Source organism: Loxodonta africana, chromosome 12, assembly GCF_030014295.1.
Source record: "Loxodonta africana isolate mLoxAfr1 chromosome 12, mLoxAfr1.hap2, whole genome shotgun sequence".
NCBI classification, from domain to species: Eukaryota; Metazoa; Chordata; class Mammalia; order Proboscidea; family Elephantidae; genus Loxodonta; species Loxodonta africana.
Window position 1 is genome coordinate 12,258,680 of NC_087353.1, and position 27,149 is coordinate 12,285,828.

At 40.6% G+C, this 27,149-nt stretch overlaps 1 protein-coding gene across 12 annotated transcripts in view; it reads left to right on the forward strand.

The window, feature by feature from the left end:
- Window positions 1–27,149, forward strand: part of TRAPPC12 (trafficking protein particle complex subunit 12) — a 113,900-nt gene that overhangs the window by 11,551 nt on the left and 75,200 nt on the right. For all 12 annotated transcript variants that reach the window (XR_010323539.1, XR_010323540.1, XR_010323541.1 and 9 more), the window contains one exon: window positions 10,414–10,530. Coding sequence is in view for 8 of the 12 variants with exons in the window: in XM_023550401.2 (XP_023406169.1) it covers window positions 10,414–10,530 (117 nt within the window). In the remaining 4 variants the exon portion in view is untranslated. The remainder of the gene's footprint in view (window positions 1–10,413; window positions 10,531–27,149) is intronic.

Genomic DNA, 27,149 nt, shown 5'->3' on the forward strand with positions numbered 1-27,149 from the left:
ATGACTATTTTTATTAGATGGGTAGATTGCCGAGCCCTGTGAGTGCTGGAAACAAAAAAAGTGACATGCTTGAAAAAGTGAAGCCAGTTAATTACTTTTTTCAGGCAACTGAAATGTAAGCCTGTAGTCATCCTGATTTTGGATATTCATCTATTGGGTATATATTTATTGACTTACTATTTACCAGGCATTGTTCTAGGCATGGAGCACCTGGCGGCGCAGTGGCTAAGAGCTTAGATTGAGAGCTTAGGCTGCCAATCAAAAGGTCGGCAGTTCAAATCCACCAGCTGCTCCTTGGGAACCCTACGGGGCAGCTCAATTCTGGGTCGTATGAGTTGGAATCGACTCAATGGGAACAGGTTTCATTTGGTGTTTTAGATTCTAGGCAAGCTTCCCTGCTTTTTTAAGCACAATATACTGAACATAGTTCAGCCTTTATAGGATCTTTTCAATGAATACCAATTATTGGACTGTGATTTCAGGGGGTATTTGGATGCTTAAGATTTGATTTATTTTTCACTGAATCCTGTTCTCTTCTTCCTCAGCCCTCCCTCCATACCTACAGCCCCAAGATGACTTCAGTGTTCTGCTTCATGTTTCTTCACTTCCTCCACTTCTTGGAGTCTTTGTATTCTGTACTCTCTGATATTAAGTTCCTATCATATCAGTGGATCTGGCATTTAACACTTCCTTTTTGAATTGTCTTTTGTTTGCTGTGTATTTCCCCCTGTGGTTGTAATTCAGGGGAAAACTGAAGATTGCCAAGGAAAATGACATAACCCAGTGGTTCCCACAAGGTAGAGTCCCTGGATAGTGCAGACAGCAAAGTGCACAACTACTAGTAGCAAGGTTGGTGGTTCAGACTCACCGAGAGGTACCTCAGAAGAAAGGCCTGGCAGTCTGCTTCCAAAAGGTCACAGTCTTGAAAACCCTATGGAGTGCAGTTCTACTCTGCACACACGGAATCCACTTGAGTCGGAATCCACTCTACAGCCACTGGTTTGGTTTTTTTCCAACAGGGTACCGGGGACCCAGCGGTCCTAGGGTGCTTTTGGAAAGGTGTAGAGGTTTCATTTTGGTTGTCAGAAGGGCTGGGAAGAGCAAATGGCGTTTGGTGGGTAGAGCCAAGAGTGCTAACTACCCGGTAATGGCTGGGTAATACCATACAATAAAAAATTATCTCACCCAAAATGCCAGTAATTCTTGAGTTGAGAAACACAAGGTCTAAAACTTGGCTAGCTTAATTAGATCAAATCAATTAAATAGGCTGTGTTTATAAGTAGGGTGTCCCTGGGTGGTATAAATGGTTAATGTACTCAGCTGCTAACTGGAAGGCTGGAGGTTCGAGTTCACCCAGAGGTAGCACGTAAGAAAGGCCTAGCAATGTACTTCTTGAAGAATCAGCCACTGAAAACCCTGTGGAGCACCGTTCTCCTCTGACACGTATGTCACCATGGGTCAGAATCGGCTCCATGGCAACTTTTACTGATTTATAAGTAAAGGGCATCTGTTGTTAGCTGCCATCCAGTCGGCCCTGACTCGTAGCAACCCTGTGCATAATGGGATTGGACCGTTGTGATCCACAGGGTTTTTATTAGCTGATTTTTCAGCAATAGACTTCCAGACCTTGCTCCCTAGTCGGTTTTAGTCTGGAAGCTCTGCTGAAACCTGTTCAGCATCGTAGCAACACCCAAATCTCCACTGACAGGTGGGTGGTGATTGCGCTTGAGGTGCTTTGGCGGGAAATCAAACACGGGTCTTCCGCATGGAAGGCGAGAATTCTACCACCAAACCATTTCTGCCTTCGTAGCTTTGAAGCTTCTGTTACTTACCTCACCTGTCAGGGTTCCTGATGGCTAACTGTGAAATAGGTAGGGTATTCAGCCAGTCAGCAAGTATATATGGGCACTCAGGCACTGGGTACTGGGTTTTTATTATATGTAGAGAGCACGGACTTAGAGGCCAGCCAGGAGGTGGTCTCTTCTCTTTGCTTCCTTTAAATCCTAATGTTTTTCCATTGCTCTTACAGTTCACAGTGGTTGCTTTGGACACTCCATGGCAAATAGAAATTTTAACTAAGAATAGTTCCCCGAATACTTTTGACTTTCACATATAACAAGTGTGGTAGATTAACAAATGTTTGTTCACTCAGTGTCTCTTCAGGTATGTATTACCCTTTAAAGAACTATTTCGTTCCCTGGGTGGAAATGAAAACTTTAAGGTTTATCTTAAATGGAAATACTGAGTTTCCCAGGGTTCTTAAGATTAGTATAACAAAGAATGGTTTCTCTGTTAACTTCCTGTGCACACCAAGCTTTTAAAATGTCAACCAGCCATTTGTTGGATCTATTTATTGACAAGTTTTTTTTCTCTCTGCTATTGTTACTGTTAAAGCATTGTTGGTCATAAATTCAGGTTTCTAAAACACTTATTTAAATTGTATTGCTCATCTGTCAGTACCTTATTCAAAATCCCCTTCCTATGAGATAAAACTTGAAATTTGCAAAAATGTTTATTACGTAGGCAATTTTTATGACCGTCTAAGAAACCTTTAAAAATTAACTATAGTAGCATCATATGAAAAATATTATTTTCAACTAATTATAGTTGTAGATGGTGTTTGTTCTTCTCAAAGAAGTAAATGGCAAGTTTGTGGAGGAAATAGTAGTTCAGAAATATGCAGAGTCAGTAAGAAAAGAAAGCTGGAGAATTGTTTCTGTGAAACTTGTTCATGAAAAATAGAAAATGGAATAAATAAAATAAAAACAACTAAAAAGTAAAAAAAAAAATGAAAGCAGCAAAGCCTCAGTGGCAAAGGAATTTGGAATTTTGGTTCCTGAGGGCTGTATGACAGGGCACCTCTGTGGTATATTCTGGCTGCTGGTAGATCTGGAAACATGACGTACACATTTTCAAGCTGGTTGTTTCCACTACCCCCCCCCTTTTTTTTTGCGCCTGTTCCCCTTATTTCTCCCACCTTTCCCTCTCACCCTGCCTGCTATTTGGATTTTATAAGATTTCCATCAGAGGAGTACATGTTGTTGTGTGCTGTCAAGACCATTCTGGCTCATAGCGACCTTATGTGACAGAGTAGAAACAACTGTGCGTAAGGTTTTCTAGGCTGTAACCTTTACTGGAGCAGATTGCCAGATCTTGTCTCCCACGGAGCCACTGGGTGAATGTGAACCGCCAACCTTATGGTTAGCAGCTGAGCACCTAACCGTTGCACCAGCACGGCGCTGTGGTCTAGGCGGCTCATAGTCCTCAAGTCAGAAACCCTAGCAACCTCCATAAAGCCAAAGACATCAGGTACTGTATCTTCTACAATCCCTCTATGAACGCAAAGCTTCCAAGAAATGGAAAGTACCTATTCCTTTAAAAAAAGTTAAAGATTTCTGATCCATTCCAATTCATCCGTGATAAGGAAACTGAGGCCAAGGTGGTTCATACATGTAACGAGTCGGCCATGTTCCAGATACTCACTGTCCTAGTGATATAAAGGGATAAGGTATTGTCCTTGCTCTGGAGAATTTACGTCATAATCTAGGAGAAGAAGACTTATAAATGGATGCCTGTAGTTATAGTAAAATATTTTTTGATAGAGGTAAGAGCAAATCCCCATGGGTATGTGGCAAAGTCATTACTAGAACTCAGAGCCTAGTTGAATTGGTTCCAGCCTCTTCAAACTCCAAACTGTGTCTTCTCACCTCACATAGTTCGCCATGCTCTGCTGGGGATTTCTGGCTTGACTGTGGTCTAAAAGCTGCCTTTAGGCTCAAGGGCTCAATTCATTTTTCCCATTCTCTCAGGGGTTCACAGCCCTTTTCGGCATCTGAAAACAATTTTTTCCTGTACCTTGCCCAGTATTCTAGCTGTTTACATCAGAATATAAGTCCAGCCCTAGTTTCCATATAAGGAACAGAAGCAAAAATCACAACTTTTGTCTTTTGTTCAGCACACATACAAACGGATCTCTTTTCTCTTTCTTAAATTCCTAATCTAAAGAATGCTTAATTAAATTGAAATGTGAATGAACTAGGGAAGATTTGAAGAGGCCAGGCCAGAAACATTTGGTACCATTCTTAAAGCTGATTTACTTGTTAAAGCAGTCTCTTAAATTGTGAGTTGTTTAGGGCTCTGTAAGAAAAGGGGTTTGAGTTTGCTTTTGCTTTTAAGGCTTTGTGGTGATATAATTCACATACCACACAGTTACCTGTTTGAAGTATACAATGCCATGGTTTTTAGCATATTCACAGAGTTGTGCGACCATGACCACAGTCAATTTTGGAACACTTTGATCACCCCAAAAGAGACTCAGCGTGTGTTAATAGTCACTCCTCATTCTTCCCAACCCCCTCAGCCCTAGATAACTACTAATCTGCTCTCTGTCTTCATAGACTTGCCAGTTCTGGACATTGCATATAAATAGGATCATACAATATGTGGACTTTTTTTTTTTTTTTTCGTGAAAATACACACAGCAAAGGATACACCGTTCTAACAAGTTTTACATGTACAGCTCAGTGACATTGTTTCCAGCCTTTAAGTTGTGTAACTGTTCTCCCTATCCTTTCTCAGATTCCACCACCCTTGACATAAACTCCCAGCCTCCTAAGCATCTTGTCTAACCTTTTGAGGTGCTGTTGTCGGTTTGATCCCACACAGACAAACCTTTGAAAAAGCACAATACGTGGACTTCCGTGACCCACTTTTTTCACTTAGCTTAGTGTTTTCAAGATTTGTACACATTGTAGCATGCATCTATACGTCACTTATTTTCATTGCTAAATAACATTCCATTGTATGGATATTCCACATTTCCTTGATCCACTAATCAGTTGATGGACCTTTGGATTGTTTTTACTTCTTTGGCTATCACGCATAATGCCGCTATGAACACTCACGTACAAGGTTCTGCATGTGTTTTCATGTATCTTGTGTATATGCCTAGAAGTAGAATTGCTGGTCATGTGATAACTGTGTGTTAAGATTTTAAGGAACTGGCAAACAGTTTTCTAAAATAATGACGCCATTTTACGTGCCCACCAGCAGTGTAGTACCGTTTCAGTGTCTACACATGCTCAAGTTTGGGTGGTCGTTGTTTTATCTCGTGTGTGTGTGATAAACGTGGGGCCCCAGTAGTGGTTAACTGGAAACCGTGGTGGCGTAGTGGTTACGGGCTGCTGCTGCTAACCAAAAGGTCAGCATTTCAAATCCACGAGGTGCTCCTTGGAAACCCTGTCGGGCAGTACTACTCTGTCCTGTAGGGGCACTATGAGTTGGAATTGACTCGAAGGCAATGGGAGTGGTGCAATGGTTAAGCATCTGGCTGCTGACCAAAAGGTCAGCAGTTTGAATCCACCAGCCGCTCCTTGGAAACACTATGGGGCAGTTCTACTCTGTCCTATATGGTCGCTATGAGTCGGAATCAACTCAGTGGCAACGGGTTTGGTTTATTTTTGTTTTGTGGTAAATATATAGGTAAAAAAAAACAGGTGCCTTTTCAACAATCTTTGTGTAATTAAGTGACATTAATTATGTCCATCGTGTTCAATCAAGTTTGGGGTTTTGTTTTTATTTGTTCAGGTTGTTTCACTTCCCCTAGAAGAAAGCGCACATGGTAGCTAGTGAGCAGTACGCTCCCAGGGTAAACAGCCGCACTTCTCCAGTCTGTAGAACTTTGGCAGAAGGCTCAGTGCATTCTTGGACTGCTGCAGGACTGCTGTCTTCTCGGTGAACCTGGGCCACCACCGCTTGTTTCTTTAGGTTCCCCAGACGGTAAAACCCACAAACTTTGAATCAGCTGCTTTGGGTTCTGTTTTGTCTTTGGCCATTGAAATCCAGAAGGGGCTACCAAGACTCTTCCACGTACAGAGGGGGAACAGGCCTACCACTGTCTGATAGCTGTGGATCAACCACGCGCGTTTCCATAAATGCATCTGACCAGAGGAAAGGAGCGTCAGTCTCCACTGCCAGATTGGGAGTGAGTCCCTGGCTTGTTCACAGGATATCATTCCCCACATTGCTCTGACGTTGCCCTGGATAAAGTAGGCTTTCGGGTAATGTTTTGCTGATTTGAAGGTTTTGGGTGGATCCATTCCAAGTGCCTATAAAAACCCATTGCCTCCAGACAGTCCAACTCATAGCAACTCTATGGGACAGATCAGAATAGCCTCGTTGGGTTTCCAAGAGTGGCAGGTAGACCTTTTGGTTAGTAGCCAAACACTTAACCATTGTACCACCAGGGCTCCAATTCCAAGTGCAGCCCCCTGGAAACCATCAACAACATAAATGAGTTGCCTTTGAGTCAATTCCAACTCGTGGTGACCCCACGTGTACCAGACTAAAACTGTGCTCCATAGGGTTTTCAATTGCCAGGCCTTTATTCTGAAACACTTTTGGGGGGACTCAAACCTCCAACCTTTCAATTAGCAGCTGAGCCTATTACCCATCTGCACCATTCAGGGACTCCCATCAGCAACATACCAAAACCCGTCGCCATCAAGTTGATTCCGACTCATAACAACCCTATAGGTCAGAGTAGAACTGCCCCATAGGGTTTTCAAGGAGTGGTTGGTGGATTCAAACTGCCAACCTTTTGGTTAGCAGCCGTTAGCTCACCATAGCTCTTAACCACTCCACCACCAGGGCTCCATCAGCAACATAGCTATCTAAAACTTCCTGGATAAAAACAAGCCAGGGATTCACATGCGCTCACTCCAATAACCATTGGCAGATATGGAATAAAAGATACCATGGTCCCACAGTGCCATTTATCACCTTCAGTTTAGTCACACAGCAAGAGTTAACTTTGTCTCCAACATTTTGCCACGTCGTTAGGCTTTCATAAGTGGAATGTTTCTTCACTGTACATATGCTTATATCTCAGGAACTTCGTTGGTAACTAAAATGTTAACTAACAGGGAATTTTAAGAGCAAAAGATTTTTGCAGTGTGGCCTAATTAATTGAGAATGCTGCAAGGATGGAGGAATTAAATTGGTCTTCCGTCGCCAGCATTGAGATTTGATTTTGCTCTTTGCCTATTTCGTTGCTCCTCTGGCTCAGATAAGACTCTTTGTCTGATACGAGCTGCTTTCTTGCAAAGCTTTATGGAGCCATATGTCTGAGCTCTTTTTATTTTGCCCTTTAATTATCCCTCCTAGATCAGTTAGCTCAGTTAGCTGTTTTTGTGGCTCTGGCACTTGAAGTATTTCACCTGACTCCCGGGAAACAAAAATTATAAACTTGCTGCTTCTAGATCTTTGTCCCAATATAAGATGTGCCGTTTGGCCTCTTTAACACCAGGCTTTGCACCCAGCAGAAGAAATAGATGTGTGACCTAGAGCCACCAGAATCCCGACTGCCACAGGCTGTCAGTTCCTTTTTCTCAATAGAAGAGTGTCAGCATAAAGGGGAGAAGCAGGCAATTTCAGCAGCATCTCTTGTGAACACGGTCTATATATTGCCTCCCCCCTCCCGCCATGTCACCATTTTGGAAAACAGGAAAAGATTGAAATAACCTTTCCTACGACTGGACCCACTTCAGTGCTTTTTATTTCCCCAATAAGAATAGGGAAACAATAGGAAGGGAACTGGGACTGGCGTGAAGTCTGCGCAGGAGACATTTCCAAATTGATTTTCTCTTCCTCCTCAGTCACCATCAGCTCTCCTGGTGTCCACCTGCAGCAATGACATTAGCCTTCAGGTGGTTGAAAGGCAGGCTTTTTTGCTAACTGGGAGGGAGCGATCCGGGCTTTGTTCCACCCCCTCTTGAGGTTGTCCTAGTTTTTGTTTCTCTCTGAGGCCCACTAGGGAGCTCTGGAGGCCTGGGGGCTCCTGTGCTTGCATTTCTCTGTCAGCAAGCCTCAAGGATGCCCTGGTGCAGCACCCGCACGCCCTGCTGGAAGCCGAGAGTGCGTGTCACCGGAAGGTCAGGCTGACTCCAGCCTGCCTCTGAGCCCTGTCGCAGCGCATTTCAGTAACCTCAGAGCAGCTGCTCCCCAGCCCCAGCACCTTTCCGAGGGCAGTGGCACCTCCAGAAGGGAAATGGATGCTTCAGAGCTCTCTTCATGTCACAGCTCTTTGTCCTCTTGCCACTCTGACAAATTCCCCTCGGTACATCAACACCTTTAAGAGAGCTGCTTCATTGCATATGCATTGCTACTCCTCCTTGGCAGGTCAGCACTCAGCAGTGGGCACAGTGCCTTGGTGAACTGTGCTTCCTGCTGCTCCTCAGATGCACTCAGCCTTCAGAGCTTTTCCCTTATTCCTAAGATGCTTTCCGCAACCTTGTGGTGCAGCCACCAAAATAGTACTTAAGCCTGGGATCTTTACAGCTTTCTTAGCGCATTAGCGTGATGGGACCCTCATTCCCACACGTCATTAAAACGGGTAAATTCCATCTCTGACATGTTTTACCTTTCTCCTTTAGCCGTGGGGAATTACATTAGCTTATGAATGCTAATAGCCCTGGTTTCTTTCTTTGGAGCATACCCATATTTCACACCAGCTTAAGAGATTTTCCCTTGGACGTTCCAGGTCATCGGTACACCTCTTCTTTCCCCTTCTTTTCCCCCTCACCCATTAATTGCACTTTTTACACTCGTTAGCCCTGACTACAGATCGATCTAAGGAGCCCTGGTGGTGGAATGGTTAAGTGTTCGGCTGCTAACCAAAAGATCGCGAGAGAAAAGACCTGGTGATCTGCTTCCATAAAGACTACAGCCTAGGAAGCCCTGTGGGACCATTCTGCTCTGTTCTATAGGGTCACTATAAGTCAGAATCGACTCAATGCTGCATAGCAATAACAACATAGATCTGTATAATCTGAGGAACCCATTTTTGAGATAGAAATTACCCTCTTGCAGTACACAATACTGGGAAAGCCAGCACAGCTTGTCCCAGGTAAGGTCATGGAAGCTCCATAGACACATCCAAACTCCCTGACAGATTAAATTACTGGACTGAGGACTGTGAGGACCATGGTCTCGGGGAACATCTAGCTCAATTGGCAGAACATAGTTTATAAAGAAAATGGTCTATATCCTACTTTGCTGAGTAGCATCTGGGGTCTTAAACGCCTGTGAGTGGCCATCTAGGATACTCCACTGGTCTCACCACTTTAGGAACAAGGGAGAATGAAGAAAACCAAGGACACAAGGGAAAGATTGGTCCAATGGACTAATGGACCACAACTACCACAGCCTCCACCAGACTGAGTCCAGCTACCACCACTGACTGCTCTGACAGGGATCACAATAGAGGGTCCCAGACAAGTTTGAGAAAAATGTAGAACAAAATTCTAACTGACAAAAAAAAGATCAGAATTACTGGCCTGACAGAAACTGGAGAAGTCCCGAGAAGATGGCCCCTGGACACCCTTTTAGCTCAGTAATGAAGTCACTCCTGAGGTTCACCCTTCAGCCTGAGATTAGACAGGCCCACAGAACAAAACAAGACTAAAAAGACACACCAGTCCAGGGGCAAGGCCGAGGGGACAGGAAAGCTGGTAATAGGGAACCCAAGATTAAGTAGGGAAAGTGTTGACTTGTCTTGGGGTTGGTAACCAATGTCGCAAAACAATACGTGTACTAGTTGTTTAATGAAAAGCTAGTTTGTTTTGTAAACCTTCATCTAAAGTACATTAATAAAAAGAAAAATTACCCTATTGAAAAGCTAATATGGATCCTTCCCTGGTGTACAACCCAAAGTGTACCTTCCTATCTCCTCGGAGGGAGGAATTAGCTGAGCAAGGTTATAAAGTACATAATGGTAAAAGGGAGTCTTTATTTTGCTTTGGTTTGGCAAGTAAACTCAGCATTGAAAAGAAGGCTGGCCCCCGAAGGCCAGTGGTAACTTGATTTCTTTAGCCCTTGGCCCTAAAGGCTTCCATAAATGTCCAGGCAAGCGTGGTGAATTGGTGGGATTTTAGCAGAGCTGCTGTTCAGGCCTGCTGCTCCAGCATGAACCTGTGCCCCCACATTGTCCTGTCCTCAGTCGCCACAAGCCCCTTATCCCCAGCAGTGTCACCTCAAACCAGTGGGGTCCTCTCTAAAGCCCGTCACCTGAAGCCACTCTGCTGGCCTAGTTTTAAGTTTGCCTCTTGCTCTAAGCCTTGTAAAGATTTACCTGGTAAAGGTAGATGGTGAAGTCCATTTTCTCTTCAAAGTAAAGAACAATTCTTAAAATATACAATTTATTAATAATGGTGGCCATTTAGCTTCTGGTTAATTGGAGTTTTACTATACTATAACCACTTTTTCTCCTCCACAAACCGGTGGAGAAAAAGGAAATTTTGCTTCGTTATGGGTTCTGATTAAAAAAAAAAAAAATTTTTTTTTTTTTTTTTTTTTTTTTAGCTAAGTGTAATTGAGATTTTATTGTCCTGACATATTTTCTTGCATTCGTTCAAGGGAGATGCAGTTAAAGACTTAATGCTTCGCTTCCTGGGTGAGCAAGCTGCAGCAAAGAGACAAGTACTAAATGCCAACTCAGTGGAACAATCTTTTGTTGGATTGAAACAGCTAATTGTAAGTAACGGTGTATTTGATTTTCAGTGTTGTTCTTTTTCGTAAATTCTGCTTTCCTTCATAATATTTTCCTTAAAAGTTAATTACTTTGAATATATTATCCAGAGTCCTTACACAAAAATAGAATTTTGTAGGATTGGATGGTAATCCTCTGGAGCAAAAGTCATCATATTAATATACTGATCATTATAAGTCCAATTAGTTTAAAAAAACATAATTTTAAAGGATCGAATTACTTGGAGTAGCATATACTCTGATTCCATATGCTTTTTCAGCTACAGTAAAGAGAGATAAATCATTTTATGCTCTTTTTTTAAAAAAAAAATTCTATTTTCTCCATTTGGCATATATGGTTTATTATTGAATGGGTGGCTATTTAAACTTTGCCATGAATACCGTAGGTTTTTTTTTTTTCTTTTAATGCATTAATACTGGATCATCAGTGCTATGCATTTTGATTTGTTTCTAGTGAATTTGTAACCTCTGTGAGAGCTTTAACGTTATTGGGTTGCTTTTTTATATTATTAAGGAAAAAACAATGGAAACCTATCATACAAGTTTAATTCAGGAATCTTAAAATAACCATCTGGTAAACACTCTCAAATGATAGCCACATATCAAACCATACCCGCCTTTCCCCAGTTTGGAGTCACTCGTGTATTCTAGAATTGATCCTCCAAGCTCTCCAGCTGGTTGCCTAGTGTAGATTTATCAAAGCCATTCTCCCAGTGTCTTCTGTGTATGGTCTGAGGGAGTGCTTTATTAAAGGGATTAGAAAAATGAAATGCTTGACTTTGGTAATGAGAAGTTCCACCAGCTATGTAAAAACCCAGCCCTTACCCTGCCTGCTTTTTGGTGGCACATCCCTCAGTGCACTAACTGTTGATGTGGGTGAACAAGGCGAAGGAGATGTATTAAGTTTTCAACATTTGCAAAAGAGGATGACATTTCCTACTTTACTTCACTTCTTTTTTTGTGTTCCCCATCTTGTTTTTCTCAATTACGATGAATTCTTCTGTACTAATCTTCAGATTTCACCTCGTTTTAAGCATATTTTGGTTCCAAAGATATAATAGTTGAAGGGTTTAGAAATTTAAATGAGAGATGAAGACTGACCTGTGAATTAAGAACTAAAAAAGAAAATAAGATCTTTAAGTTTATTTCACGGAAGCACGAGGTACAATCTCCTACTTAGAGGGAACCATCTTTTGTATTACAAAAGTAACAGGTGAATCACTTAGCTGCACAAAGACTTTATAGTAAACTCAGAATCAAATAATCCTAGTCTTTTTTTATTACATCATTCTCACCTTTAACTCAGTAACAATATTTGAAAGTTAAGTATATAACCTGTCCTCATTCTGCCCAGAAATTAATCATGTTTGTAAGACAAAAGCCCTGGACGAAAACCACAGGAAAGGAGTTATTTCTTGATCTTTTACAGTAATGTTTAGCAAAATCATAAAATCCTTTTTCTTAATTGACTAGTTCTCTTAAATTCAAACATCCTTATAATTTTGTGTAGTGCGGTGACTTCAGCACTACTTTAGAAGCTTTCAAGGGTTCAGGATGCAGTCAGTGGCTGATGACTACAGTGACTGGGTTGCTTGGAGCTCCTGTGCAATGGAGTTCTCAGCAGTGACCAAGTACAATGCAAAGTCTTGATATACAAAGGCCTTTCAAATAAGTATAAGCAGGGGCAGTGTTCCACTTTGATTTTCACACAAGGATATCCCTCCCTAGGTTATTGAATTTCTTAAGGCCCTCTCCTTTTGATTTTCTACTTCAGTTTTCATTTTCTAATGGTCTATTGTCAGTAGAGCTCTTGCCTTCTACAAGAACAAAAATAAGAAAAAAAAAGTGAAAACCTTCTCCTTTCCACTCTAAACTTAGTTTCTTATGGCCTTATGTTTAATCTTGATTGTTATCTTTCTGTAATCTCTGATCTCTTGCCTGAAAAAAAACATTTTTGGCTCTTGCAATACCTATGGGCTGTTTCTGAGAATGCACTGAACGTTGGCAAAGCACTCTTGTAACTTGGATTTTATCCTGACTTCATTATATATATGAAATGGAAGAAGATAACATGTCACCAATGTCAATAACAAATGCTTTAAATTGGGGTGAAGGCAGAAGCCAGATTTAACAAACTAAAGATCTGTAGTAAATATCACGAGAACAGGGATTATATCTATGTTGTTCACCATTGAAGCCCTAGGGCCTCGAACAATGTCCAGCATGTAGTAGGTACTCAAAAATTTTTGAATAAGTAAATAAAAGAATGTATGAATGAGTAGATATGAGGAAGCCAAGGCAGAAAGCTTCTCTTTTGAGAAAGAAGTAGAGTCAGAGTGTTGGTTTGAAGAATTGGGGACACTTTTATATATTTATAAAGCCATGGTGGCACACTGATTAAGAGCTTGGCTGCTAACCAAAATGTTGGCAGTTAGAATCCATTAACCACTCCTTGGAAATCCTGTGGGGCAGTTCTGCTCTGTCTTATAGGGTTGCTATGAGTCAGAATCAGCTCAACAACAACAGGTTTTTATATATTTATGATGAGGAAGGATCTTATAAAAAGGGATAGGTGAACTGTATAAGCAAAAGTGGGATAATTAATGGAGCAGTCCTCAAAGAAGTTGAGAAGAAATGAAAACAAAAATAGGAGTTCAGTTTGGAGAGAGACAAGGAACATTTCTTCCTCTGCCCTGAAAGAAATGGAAAGCATTAGAAAGAAATTGAAAGGCATCTGAGATCACAAAGAGGAAAACTAAAGATCCTGCCTTAGCGGTGTTTGTATGCTCTACCAAGAGTAAAGTATCCAAGGTATCTGCTGAAAGAACAGAGGTGAGCTTAGGCATTGGACAGAGGTCAAAAAAGGTTGGCATAGCCTCTGCAAAATGTGATCATTAACAAGAAATGGGTAAACTGATAGTAGTGAAGGCCCATTAAAAAACCCGTTGCCGTTGAGTCGATTTTGACTCATAGTGACCCTATGGGACACAGTAGAACTCCCCATAAAGTTTCCAAGGAGCGCCTGGTGGATTCTCACTGCAAACCTTTTGGTTAGCGACTGTAGCACTTAACCACTGTGCCACCAGGGCTTACTTGCATCTATAACCAATGCCTGTGGAAGCAGCAGTCAAGAAATCAAATGATATATTGCATTTGGGCAAATCTGCTGCAAAAGACCTCTTAAAAGTGTTGAAAAGCAAAGATTTCACCTTGAGGACTAAGGTTTGCCAGACCTGAGCCAGGATATTTTAAATCGCCTCATATTCATGCGAAAGCTGGACAATGAATAAGAAGAAGAGTTGATGTCACTGTTGGCGAAGAATATCGAATATACCACAGACTGCCAGAAGAGTGAACAAATCTGCCTTGGAAGAAGTACAGCTATGGTGCTTCTTGGAAGTGAGGATGACGAGACTTCATCTCACTTGTTTTGGACATGTTATCAGGAGAGACTAATCCCTGGAGAAGGACATGATGCTTAGTAAGGTAGAGGGTCAGTAAAAAAAGAGGAAGACCCTCGATCAGATGGATTGACACAGTGGCTGTGACGCAATGATTGTGAAGTTAACGCAGGCAGCGTTTTGTTCTGTTGTATCTGGGGTCGCTATGGGTCAGAAACCACGGGACGATACCTAACAAAAACAACAACTAATAAGCTGTATTTAAAGTACAGGAGTCCTAGTTGTCTTAGTCACCTAGTGCTGCCATAAGAAATACCACAAGTGGATGGCTTTAACAAAGGGAAATTTATTCTCTCACAGTCTAGTAGGTTACAAGTCCAAATTCAGAGCATCAGCTTCCAGGGGAAGTTTTCTCTCTCTGTTGGCTTTGGAGGACGGTCCTTGTTCTCACCTTCCCCTGGTCTAGGAGCTTCTCAGGCACAGGGACCCCAGGTCCAAAGGACACGCTCTGCTCCCGGTGCTGCTTTGTTGGTGGTATGAGGTCCCCAACTCTCTGCTTGCTTCCCTTTCCTTTTATCTCCTGAGAGATAAAAGATGGTGCAGGCCACACCCGAGGGAAAACCCTTTTACGTTGCATCAGGAATGTGGCCTGAACAAGGGTGTTACATCCCACCCCAATCCTCTTTAACCACAGGCAGAGGTTATGATTTATAACACATAGGAAAATCACAAAATGGAAGACAACCACACATGGCCTAACCAAGTTGACACATATTTTTGGTGGACACAATTCAATCCATGACACTTGTGGTGCTGTGGTTAAGCACTCGGCTGGTATCCAAAAGGCTGGCGGTTCAAGTCCACCCAAGGGCTCTACGAGAGAAAATGAGGCCGTCTGCTTCCGTAAAGATTATGGCCTTGGAAACCCTGTGAGGGCAGTTCTACTCTGTCTTGTAGGGTCACTATGAGTCGATTAGACTCGATGGCAGTGGGTTTCGTTTGGGTTTTTTTGGTATTTAAAGTATGACTTTATTTCATAATGATGAGTTTTAAAATTCCATACAAATCCATATCCAATCATTATAATTAATTTGTTTTACAGGTTAACTTTTTACTGTCTTTGATTATTTTTAGTATTAATAAATATATACAATGGTTTGATTGATTTTTTTTTTTTAATGCATTAAAATTACTTGAGGCCGTTAGAGACTTTATTAACAGTCCTAACAAGGGAACCTATTTAAGGTGGGAAATTTATTTGTTAAAAGATCATTACCTTGCCCTGATATTTTAATTATGTCCTGAAACAATTTCTATCATCTTTAAGACTGAGGAAGAGTTACAAAATGTATTTTCCTAAGTAATGTCAGAGTGTTCTAAGACTGTAATTTACAGGGAAATGAATGTCATAGCGTTTGGTAAAGGACGTCTTAATCACTTTAATGGTATCATATGTTGAGTTAATGATTCCCTTTGAGTCTTAAACGAGGAAAAGTTGTGTACCTACTATTAGTTACTCAAGTGATTTTTATTGGACTCTTTTTCTCATCTTTTGGAGGTTGTAGAATGCCTATGTTCAGTTTCTCAAATACAGTCTATATCTTATATCCTGTTTTTTTTTTTTAATTGATTTTTCTTTAAATTTAGATCTTTTTCTCATTCAAACTAACTTCATTATTGGAGCTCTAAGTATTTTATATAGTAATTATTAGGTTTCCATAAGATTTCTTCCACAGAACTTAAATTCTTACATGCTATACTGTAAACTTTCATTTTAAAAATTATTTCTTCCCTGAATATCACTGGCATCTAATATTGAAAATGAAGAAAAACTGGCAGGGAGGACAATAAGAAGGTGGACAACAATGAGATAAAAATAGCAAAAAATAATAATAATACTAAGAAGATAACTAAAATTTCAGATAATAGGAAGCACATACTCCTAAGGACTGGCTCTCACAGGTTCCTGAAGTTACATACCACTCTTCCAGAAATGAGAGTCTGCCAGGTATTAGAACACTGCATTGTGGTGATTCATTCTGGCCTCATCTCTGGTTCCCTTCATCTGCTCCCTCAGATGTCCTACTTAACTTATCAAGTAAGGCTCCCTAAATCCGTGGAGGTAAATTGGAAGAAGAAGGTGGGTACAGGCCAGCCCTGTTCTCCTTACCTACATTTTTCCATTAATAGAGAGACTGGGGCCCTGCTAGTTTCCAGGCATCTCTCAGGCAAGTCTGAGGAGCAGAAAAGACTGTCTGTCAAAAGATTGAAGGGTGTGATCTTCAAAGGCTAGTGACATAAACACACACACACACACACGCATGCATGCATATTTCACATGTAGATGGCCAAGGAAATGTCCACCATGCCTCTATGATTTAGAAGCTCATGCAAGGAGAAAAGCTGGGGAAGAGTAAAATTGAAACAGTGACTGCTTACATGCTATAGCAGCAGTGTGGGGGCCACGAGTGCATTCGGTCTTCTCGGTCCCTGCACAGAGTAACTGGATCGGAAAAAGAATAGGAGCAGTGCAGCGTTGGAACAGTATAGCAAGCCCAAAAATGCAAACCTATGTGGAATCAGTAGACGCATTACAAATTGCAGTAAATTCTCATTATTCGCTGTAGTTATGTACTACATAGTTGCCGCAAACACTGAATTAGCGAGTACTGAACCACTGCTCCTAGGAGAAATACAGGATTAGGTTCCTGCGAGCTGCTGGCCACAACATCTTCATTAACCAATCACTACATAACCGTATTTTACATGTGTGTCTGCTTAAAGACACCTTATTTAGTAATGGCCACCACCCATCTGTCAGTTTATCATATATGGTGGCTTTTGATTGCTGTGATACTGAAAGCTATACCACTGGTATTTCAACTAGCCGCAGGATCACCCATGATGGACAGGTTTCAGCAGAACTTCCAGACTAAGATAGAGTAGGAAGAAAAACCTGGTGATCTCTTTGTGAAAATTAGCCAATGAAAACCTTATGGATCACAATAGAACATTATCCAACTCACTTGCTTTGGACACATCATCAGGAGGACTCACTTGCTGGAGGAGGACATTGAGTTTGGTGAATTGGAGGGCCAGAAAGGGTAAGGGAGAGCCTCGGTTATATGTATTAGCACAATAGCCTCAACAGTGAACTCGAACAGGCGATTGCGAGGATGACACAGGACCAGGCAACATTTTGTTCTATTGTACATGAGGTTGCCATAGTCAGATGTGACTTGATAGCATCTGTCTGTCTGTATCTATTTAATAATGGAGTCCCTAGGTGGTACAAATGTTTAACACACTCGGCTGCCAACCAACAAAAAGGTTGGAGGTTCAAGTCTACCCAGAGGTGCCTTGGAAGAAAGGCCTGGTAATCTACTTCTGAAAAATTATCCGTTGAAAACTGTATAGAGCACAGTTCTACTCTGACACACGTGGGTTCACCATGAGTTCACTATTGACTCAGTGGTAACTGGTTGGTTAACTGGTTGTTTAATTTGCTGGTTCTTTAATATTGAACTCAAGGCCAATGACACTATAACTCATACTTCAACAAAACTTATCTAAGACACATTTTTTCCATAAGGCACATCACAGCCTTCTTGCGGTTAGAAACAACAGACAGCACTTCAATATTATGCTTGGGGACCGTGTTAAACAGTGAAATCACCAACCAAACCCACAGAAATATGATAAACGTGACACTAAGTAGACCGCAAAAAGGATGCTTACTTACAGTATAAAAGTTAAAACTAGAAGGCAGAGCGCCACTTTGTTTGACCTCAGCTGGGAACACGTGCATCAGGCAACTCAGATTTTTTGCCACTCTGCAGATGTCCATGAATGACTACAGGAGTGACCGTGCGTGTCGATTTGGGGAATACAAATAAATCTTAGCCAGTAGATGAATTCGCAAACACAGAATCTGCCCATAACAGGGATCACCTGTACTAGGGAAAGAATGAACTGCTTAATAAATGGTATTGAATCAAATGGATATCCAAATGGGAAAAATTAAATTAAATCTCCACCTCACAGCACACACGAAAATGAAATAAAGCAAAAATTTTTAATTTCAGAAAATGGAGGGGAATCTTAATGATTCAGGGTAGATAAACATTTCTTAATCAAGATACAAAAAGCCTAAACCACTAAGAAAAAGATTGATCAATTTGACTACTTTGAAATTTAAGACTTCTGTGCAACCAAAACTCCATAAACAACGTTAAAAAATGAGCCAGAGACTGGGAGAAGATTTTTGAAATGCAGGTAACTGACAGAAGGCTTCTATCTAGATTTTATCAAGAATGTCCTCAATAAGAAAAGGAAAGAGCTCAAAAGAAAAACAGGGCAGAGGACAAGGAGAGGCAGATTACAGATACCAAATAACTAGCAAACCATCGAAAAGATGCTCAACCTCACTAGGAATCAGAAAATATAGATAAGACAAGAGTGTCACACCATTTTAACACCGTCAAATTAACAACACCAGCTGTTGGCGAGAGGACAGGGCACCATACGTTGTGGGTGGAACGTGAGTTAATGTAACTGCTTTGCAGAACAGTAGCTGATAAAAGAAAAGGTACGTGTAACCTTTGATCCAGCAATTGTACTTCTAATCATATACTTCAGAAAAACTCTTCTACGTAAAAAGACGTGTTCAGGAGTGTTTGCTGCAGTATAATTTGTATTAGCCAGAAATTTGATTTACAACTTGAATTTCAGCAAGAAACAGGAGAAATTCTGTTACAGATAACCAATTAAATACATTAGAATAAATTTCAAAAGCAGTGTTGACCAAGCAAGTTGCAGAAGGCTACCAACAATGGCTAGTTTTTATTATTTTTTGGAAACAGGTCTGTACTCTCTTAGCCTCAGTTTCGAAATGCAGGAAAGCCCTAAAGACCTAAAATTATACTTGGCAGCAAAACCTGACCTGACCAAACTCATTTGGTAACTAAAATTCAGTAATCCCTGTTTCCTGCTAAGACCCTGATGGAGGTAATGACAAAACTTGACCTCCATTGAGGAGAAACACTTACAGTTCTTACTGATCCATTTTGTGTGAACAAAAATGTTCCTAGACCTGGAAATTGCCTTAGTCATCTAGTGCTGCTATAACAGAAATACCACAAGTGAATGGCTTTAACGAAGAGAAGTTTATTCTCTCAGAGTCTAGAAGTCCAAATTGGCCTGAAGTCCAAATTCAGGGTGTCCGCTCTAGGGGAAGGCTTTCTGTCTATTTCAGCTCTGGAGAAGGGTCCTTATCATCAATCTTCCCCTAGTCTGGGAGCTTCTCAGCGCAGGGACCCCATGTCCAAAGGACACGCTATTCTCCTGGCTCTTCCTTCCTGATGGTATGGGGTCCCTATGTCTTTTTGCTCGCTTCCCTCTTTTATACCTCAGCAGAGATTGGCATAAGACAAAATCTAGTGTATTGAATCCTGCCTCGTTAACAAAATTGCCACTAATCCGCCTCATTAACATCGTAGAGATAGGATTTACAACACATGGGGAAATCACATCAGATGACAAAATGGTGGACAATCACACAACACTGGGAATCACGACCCAGCCAAATTGATACACGTATTTTTCGGGGACACAAGTCAGTCCATGATAGGAATGTTTTTGAAATAGAGTGTAAACTTGAACTGCAGCCAAATAACTATGTTATATCCTCTCATTAGGAAAAAAAAAAAAAACTTGTTTGGGCATGTATGAATTGTAAATGGAAAGCTTTTCTAACAATTTGTGTTATGTGTGTGTTCTTCCCTTTTTTAATTTTTTTTCTTTTTAAATTATGATATAGGGAAAAGCGGTCTTATATCCATTTCCTCTACTTGTCTGTCTTCTTCTCAAACCAGAAGACAATTCATATCTAAAGTAGAGATTAGAGGAGCTGGGCTTAGTCACCTCTGGTTCTGAATTGCAGCAGGCACGCCTCCCTGCGCCTTGGTACAGCAGAAGGAGTCCCGATCTGAGTTCTAGTCCTGGCCCCTTTACTAGGACTCAGTGTCCTCAGGCAGTTCAGCAAACTGCACAGACCCCGCGTTACTTCCTTTGTAAGACGAAGGTGGAATGGAAGTTTGCTACACTCCCTGGCAGACACTCGAGTAATTAGGTAGTTCTGACTCCAAGAAAATTGGTCATTAGGTCAGTGTCCGTTCACTTAGACGTGACTACATTTCAGTATACCCCTGGGTGGTACAAACCGTTAAGCGCTTGACTACTAGCCAGAAGGTTGGCAGTTCAAACCCATCCAAAGGCACCTGGGAAGACAGCCTGGTGATCTGCATCTGAAAGGCCACAGCCTTGAAAACCCTATGGAGCAGTTCTACTCCACACACATGGAGTCGCCCTGAGTCAAAATTGATTCAGTGGCAACTAACATCAACACCACATTACATTTATGTTGTCATTGAGTCCCATCAAGTCCATTTCGACACATAGCGGCCCCATGTGACAGAGTAGAACTGCCCCATAAGGTTTTCTTGGCTGTAATCTTTCTGGAAGCAGATTGCCAGGTCTTTTGCCTGCAGAGCTGCTGGGTGGGTGTGAACCACCAACCTTTAGGTTAGTAGACAAGCACTTAACTGTTACACCACTGAGGCTCCTTTCATTTAGAGCCTACTCAGTATTAATCAGAAAAGTGCTTAGCCTAGTCATGGCACACTTAGTCAATAGTGGCATTTATCCAAGTTAATATTTTAAATTCAGTCATCTGGGGGAAATTATGTTGTGAGAAACTATAGTAGAAAAAATATTTTCTCTTTTCTATTTTCAATTAGGAAAAATTAGCTACCTTTTTTAAGATTTACCAAAAACATGAGTAATTAAGATGGTAAGTTTTTGCTTCATTTTTAATAGTAGTGATATAGCATGAGATATAGAAAACACATCTTGGTATATGAAATTATAGCAACAGCTGAAGACTGTGATATATTCTACTATTTTAATCATTTATGGAGTACTTCATATTTGCAAAGTGTTCACAAATAATTTTATTGCACATTTAAATGTTTTATTAGTGGTAAATATCTATACATAGTGGATATAAACTAAGATAGGCTTCTTTACTGTGTAATTTTTTTTAGTTGTTTTCAAAAATATATAAATATCCATAACCAAGTATATTTTTGCACCCATACAAATTCTATTTGCCTTTGAAAGCTGTCAAATAGATAACAAATTTAAGTTCACTATGAGTTGTAGGTGTCAGAGAATTGAACACCAAGAAATTCATATCTACTATATCTAATTTCCTATGTTTTTTTCCCCAGGAAAAAAAAAAAACTTTTTTTTATTCATTAGCTGCCGTAAACCAGAAACGAAACCCGTTGCCATCGAGGTGATTCCGACTCGTAGAAACCCTATAAAACAGAATAGAGCTGCCCCCATAGGGTTTCCAAGGAGCTGCTGGTGAATTTGAACTGCTGACCTTTTGCTTAGCAACTGAGCTCTTAACCGCTGTGCCACCAGGCCTCCTTAGCTGCCACATTTAGTAGCTCATCCCTTCTGTACTTAGTAAAAACATACTGCATTATTTTAACAAGTATTAATTTGGTTCCTGCTGTTGTAGGGGAAAAACCACAAGACTGTTTAAGTTTAAAAACAGAGTTTTGTTATGGCAAAAAAAGTTTTTGTTTTGAAAAATGGAAAACAGTGTCAGAATAATCTGAACGAAGTACGTCAGAGGGCTGCAGTGGTACAGAAGCTTATGACAGAGAAAACCGCAAACAGGAGGGTACAGCTAAAACATTTTTGACTGATTAACATTTATAAAAGTACAGGGGTCAGAGTCTTGGTCTACCATCCTTGCAGGGGTTGACCTCTTTGCAAGGATGGCTCCAGGTGACAGGATTCTGGCTGACCATTAAAATCATATGTTTCCTGGCATCTGTAGTCTGTGTTAAACTGAGTTACCGTAAAATAATGATAGTGAGTTCTGTTGAAATAGAAAAGCAAAACATTTGTTGAAATAATAGAGTGATTACAAGTGAAAATGCTACGTATTTTAATGCTTGAGAGAAAAAGGGTTTTGATACAGAAATGCTATAACTTTGTCCTTTTTTTTTTTAATTCACTTATTTTAGCTTAAATTGGGTTAGTTAGAACAGAGGTTTGAAAAATTACAAGTATGGTTGAAGGGGGGGCTGTCTTCTTAGAATCGGCTTAGCCACTTACGGTCATGTGTTTAACACTATGTCTAAAACCTATACAAAGCTGGATAAGCTCTTCTTAGAATTGGCCGTTTTTGACCACAAACTTGAAATCAGCAGAGCAAGGTGGACAGAATTGCATCTTTCTGTAGAACTGCTGGTACCTGGGTCAGAGGTGCAGTGGACGTTTCTACAGAAAGGACAACGCTGCATCACACAACAGAGAAGCATTTAGAAACCCATGATGGAGTCACTTAGGACACGGAGAGATTTGGCCTGCACCTTAGCTAGAAGTCGCCGTCTATCAGGAGCTTTGGTCTTGGTATGTTCTCCCTCACTGGGTGTCAAGGACTGTTAAAGGTATAGAGTGGGTGTGGTCCCAGCTCTGAGGCAGTTAGCACTGTGTGAGAGCGGATGGACATGCACACAATCTGTTTCTAAAAGGCCACTAAGTAAGAGCCTCACTTACAAATGGGCTGGTTCAGTAAGTGTATAGCCTGTTCTTTACAAACCTTTTTTCCCCTTATTTTATAAACATCATATTCTTACTCTGCTTCAGAAAATTGAAAAATTTATATCTATAACCACTGTCAGTTAACACCTCACGTATACATATGTGAATATGTGTGTGTGTGTATAACCAAACTCATTGCCGTCGAGTCAATTCTGAATCATAGCAGCCCTGTAGGACAGGGTAGAACGCCCCTCAGGGTTTCCAAGGAGCGCTTGGTGGATTCAAACTGCAGACCTTGTAGTTAGCAGCGGAGCTCTTAACCACTGTGTCAGGAGGACTCTGATATATAGTATCTGTGTTTATGAATAGATGTATATATCTGCGTGTCTATATGTCTCCTACACAAGAAACTCTTGTTATACTTATATATAGTTTTGTACAACGGCACTGGGTTGGTTTTGGGTCTAGTTTTGTATCTTTTTACTATTTAACATAATATCTTAAGCATTTTCTCTTATTAAAGAGTCTCTAAAAACATTTCAATAGCTGCATAACCTGAGACTATTATAATTATTCTTTGGATAAACTATCTTCCACAGGAATCTCTTCTACATATGCCATTATTTCTTTATCATAAGTTCTTGAAGGGAAATTACTAGGTCAAAAAGCATGGACATTTTTGAGGCTCTTAATATATATCGTTCAGCTGTTTGTTAGAAAGATTATACCAGTTTACTTTTACCGGCAGCATATGAGTGTGCTTGTTTGTGACCATCCTTATCTAGCCTGGGTTATGGCTTTATTTTAAATCTTTTGTTTCTAATTTCTTAGATTAACAATGGCATTTGTGGTTTTTTTTTTTTTTTTTTGACTAGTTAAGATCGACTCACTAGTAAATTATAATTTGCATTTCTTTGATTGCTAGTGTGATTCAACGTTATTTAATTTGTTTACTAGCTTTTTGTAGTTCTATGAAATGACTGTTTACAATTGTTTTGAATGTTGATGACATGCTAGACACCATACTAAATAAATACTTTTAGAAAAAATGTTCCAGTGCACTAGACATGGTTGTTGCCTCGAAGAGCTTTCCTGAAGGAGAAGATGGAACACGGTCATGGTGAAAAGTTAACTTAGACCACCGAGCTGTGTGTAACAAGTATGTAAATAAATGAGGCAGTCCGTATGCTAGAGCAGTATTTCTTAACCTTTGTTTCATTATCGACTCCCTAAGGAGCCTTTTCGGAAACCCTGGTGGTTTAGTGGTTAAGTGCTATGGCCGCTAACCAAAAGGTCGGCGGTTTGAATCCACCAGGCACTCCTTGGAAACTCTATGTGGAAGTTCTACTCTGTCCTGCAGGGTCACTATGAGTCGGAATCAACTCAGTGGCAGTGGGTTTAGTTTGGTTTATTGGTAAGGAGCCTTTTCAGAACCTTTTTTCCCAAATTTCCTTCATCCTATGAAATTAAATACTAAGGAATAAGATTTTTGTTGGACGGGGCTAATATTTGGAGAGCCACTAATCATTGTAATATCTAAGGATTTTTTACTCCCCACGAACCAAATGCCACCTTTTGGGGGGCAGTATCACCCCATGGATGTAGTAGGGGAATTCAGAATAGGAAGATAGCACCATGAGCTGGAAAGGCATCACTGACAAGTTAAGATTTGAGCTTGGTTTTGAAGGGTGGTAATCTTTGGGCAAGTGAAGAAGGTGTTTCTGGCTGGAGGACTAATAGAATAAACCAGTGTGAAAAGGTGTGCATTCACAGAGTAGCTGAGAGTCTGACTCGAATAGAAGAGGGTCATGAGGGGAAGTGGTGAAAGAAATAGATTAATTATATTTTCATCAAAAACGGATTATACTGTCATTTCCAGCTCTTGAAGGTGGCCAGTTGAAGGACTTCTTTAATAGAAGAATTCAATTCTCTGTTATGTTGGAGGAGTTAAATACTTTAATAAGCTGTTCTGACTAGTTTCTATACTTTGTGCTTGCTGCTGGTGTACCCTGTGATTTTAGACCCGGTCACTACACTTACAACTTTGATGAAAATGCAGGGTGCTTTTTATGTAAAAGTGGCAAATAAGTTGGTAAATAAAACATGAAAAAGTCTGAGCTGTAAATATTGGACACAAATGAGTAGTTGTATAATAACAAAAATAAGGGAAGTGTATGAATACTCACTACCAAGCACTTGAAGGTGCCCTGGTAGCACAGTGGTTAAGCGCTCAGCTGCTAACCAAAAGGTCGGTGGTTTGAACCCACCAGCTGCTTTGCAGGAAAAAGATGTGACAGCCTGCTTCCGTAAAGATTATAGCCTTGGAAACCCTATGGGGCAGGTCTGCTCTGTCCTGTAGGGTCGCTGTGGGTCAGAATCAACTCGACAACAACGGGTTTGGTTTTTGGTTGGACTTCTTAAGTACCTGCTGTGAGCAGAGTAGCATATTCATCTGTAATAAAGTAATAGCTACGCAGAGATAAATAACACACAATCTGTGCTCTCAAGGACCTATCAAAAAGGAACAGTTGAACATTTTATTTAGCATGAACAGAAAACTCAGAGTTACTGGTAGAATTTAATAATTATTATTTGCAGTTTTTATTCTTAACATCTCTAAATAAAACAATTGCTCAAAAAGTTGTCAGTTTTACTGTCTAACCAACCTATACCCTGCCTTTTTATCTATGATTTTTCAATTTTATATTACTTTTTATACTGCTTCCATTTGTAATGACCAAAAGATGAATCCTTGGACTCAGGAGACCCTGATCTTGCAATTTTTTTTTTTTTAATCCTAGGACAGCTAGACACTGCAGTGGCAGAGAGATAATCTCACATTGTCTAGTTGTCCAATATCCTATTATGAGCCCTTTCGGTACCATATTAGTAGAATATCATTTGGTCAGCTCAGTAGTATCAGCAGCTCTTGGTGAATGGTTTTCTGTTGGTGATCAGTTTTCTATTTTTTGGAAAGCTAACATGTTTTCCGATATCCTAAAGTAGGGAATCATATTAACAAATGCATACATTTGTATTAAGGAGCCCAGTGACACCACGGTTAAGTGCTCAGCTATTAGCTGAAAGGTTGGTGGTTCAAACCCACTTAGTAGCTCTGTAGGAGAAATACCTGCTGACCTACTTCCATAAAGATTATGGCCAATACAACCCTGTGGGGGCAGTTCTACTCTGCTACAAGAGGCTGCTGTGAGTCAAAATCAACTTAATGGCACCCAACAATAACAACATTGGTGTTATTGAATATTATGTAGCCTTAAAAATCATGTTCTCAAAAATATGTGAGATTACAGGAGAGTTTTGAGTGAAGAAAAAAAAAAGCATGCAAAGCAGTATGTGTTTAAAAAGAAGAGAGAAAATTTACAAGAATATATTCTCAAATATTCACAATGGATATATCATAGTTGACAGTTGACTTCCTTTTTTTCTTCATACTTTACTGCTTCCCACAATGTCTACGCATATGGGCGAGGGGTGGGGTGGCATGTGGTGGGTGTTAGGTAACAGTATTTAAAACAGCATGCATGACAGTAATGTACATGTTTAAAACATATCACTGGTGGATTTGAACTGCCGACCTTTTGGTTAGTAGCCAACCTCTTAATCACTGCACCCCCAGGGCTCCTGAAAGGTTATCAGTGCATATTACATTTTCACTGGCACCCCCACCACTCTAATCTGCTGCTTCTCCGGATTTCCTATATTAGCTAACGATAGCACTCAGGTACCCTAGTCAGAAACCTGGAAATTTTACCTCCTAAATATTTAATGGAAACACTGATGGCATAGTGGTTAAGAGCTACAGCTGCTAGCCGAAAGATCAGCAGTTCAAATCCACCAGACACTCCTTGGAAACTCTGTGGGGCAGTTCTAATCTGTCCTGTAGGGTCACTATGAGTCGGAATTGACTCGACAGCAACGGGTTTGGTTTTGTTTTTTTTTTTTTGGTAAATATGTAATATAAATGTCCTGTCTTCTCTAACATGTTCCTCCCCTCCTATGCTAAATCAGCCTCTAGTTACCTCATACTGGTTCCACAAGTCTCCTAGTTCAGTGGCCTTCAGACTTTTTTGTTCACAGAGCCCCCCAAAAGAATTAAAAATCCTAGTCACCCCCTCACACATTTTTTAATTATCTATAATGTTTCATTATAAATGTAAATAGTTGCAAAGGATGTAATTAATTTCTAGCATATTGTATGTTGCATATGTGCTTTAGATATATTTCCGTCAAAACCTAGGACTGCAGATTAAGCTCATTCAGTTTTGGGAAATGCCTGCCATGTGACCTACTTGGCAGTCAGTACTCATTGTGAAACCAATCAGTCAAATCAGACATATTTTATCTTAGAAGAAATCTCACTTCATTTTTTAATCCAAATAAACATGCAAGTGTGATCCTGGCGACAATCACTCCACTTCTAAATTTTATTCCTTAGAATTCTTTCTCTTACACACCATCCCAGTGATCCTTTCATCCCTTCCTCCTGCCCGAAGCCCTTGGGATCTGGCCCCTGCCTGCCATTCTAGCCTTGCCTTGGCCACTTGTCCACGCACTCTCCAG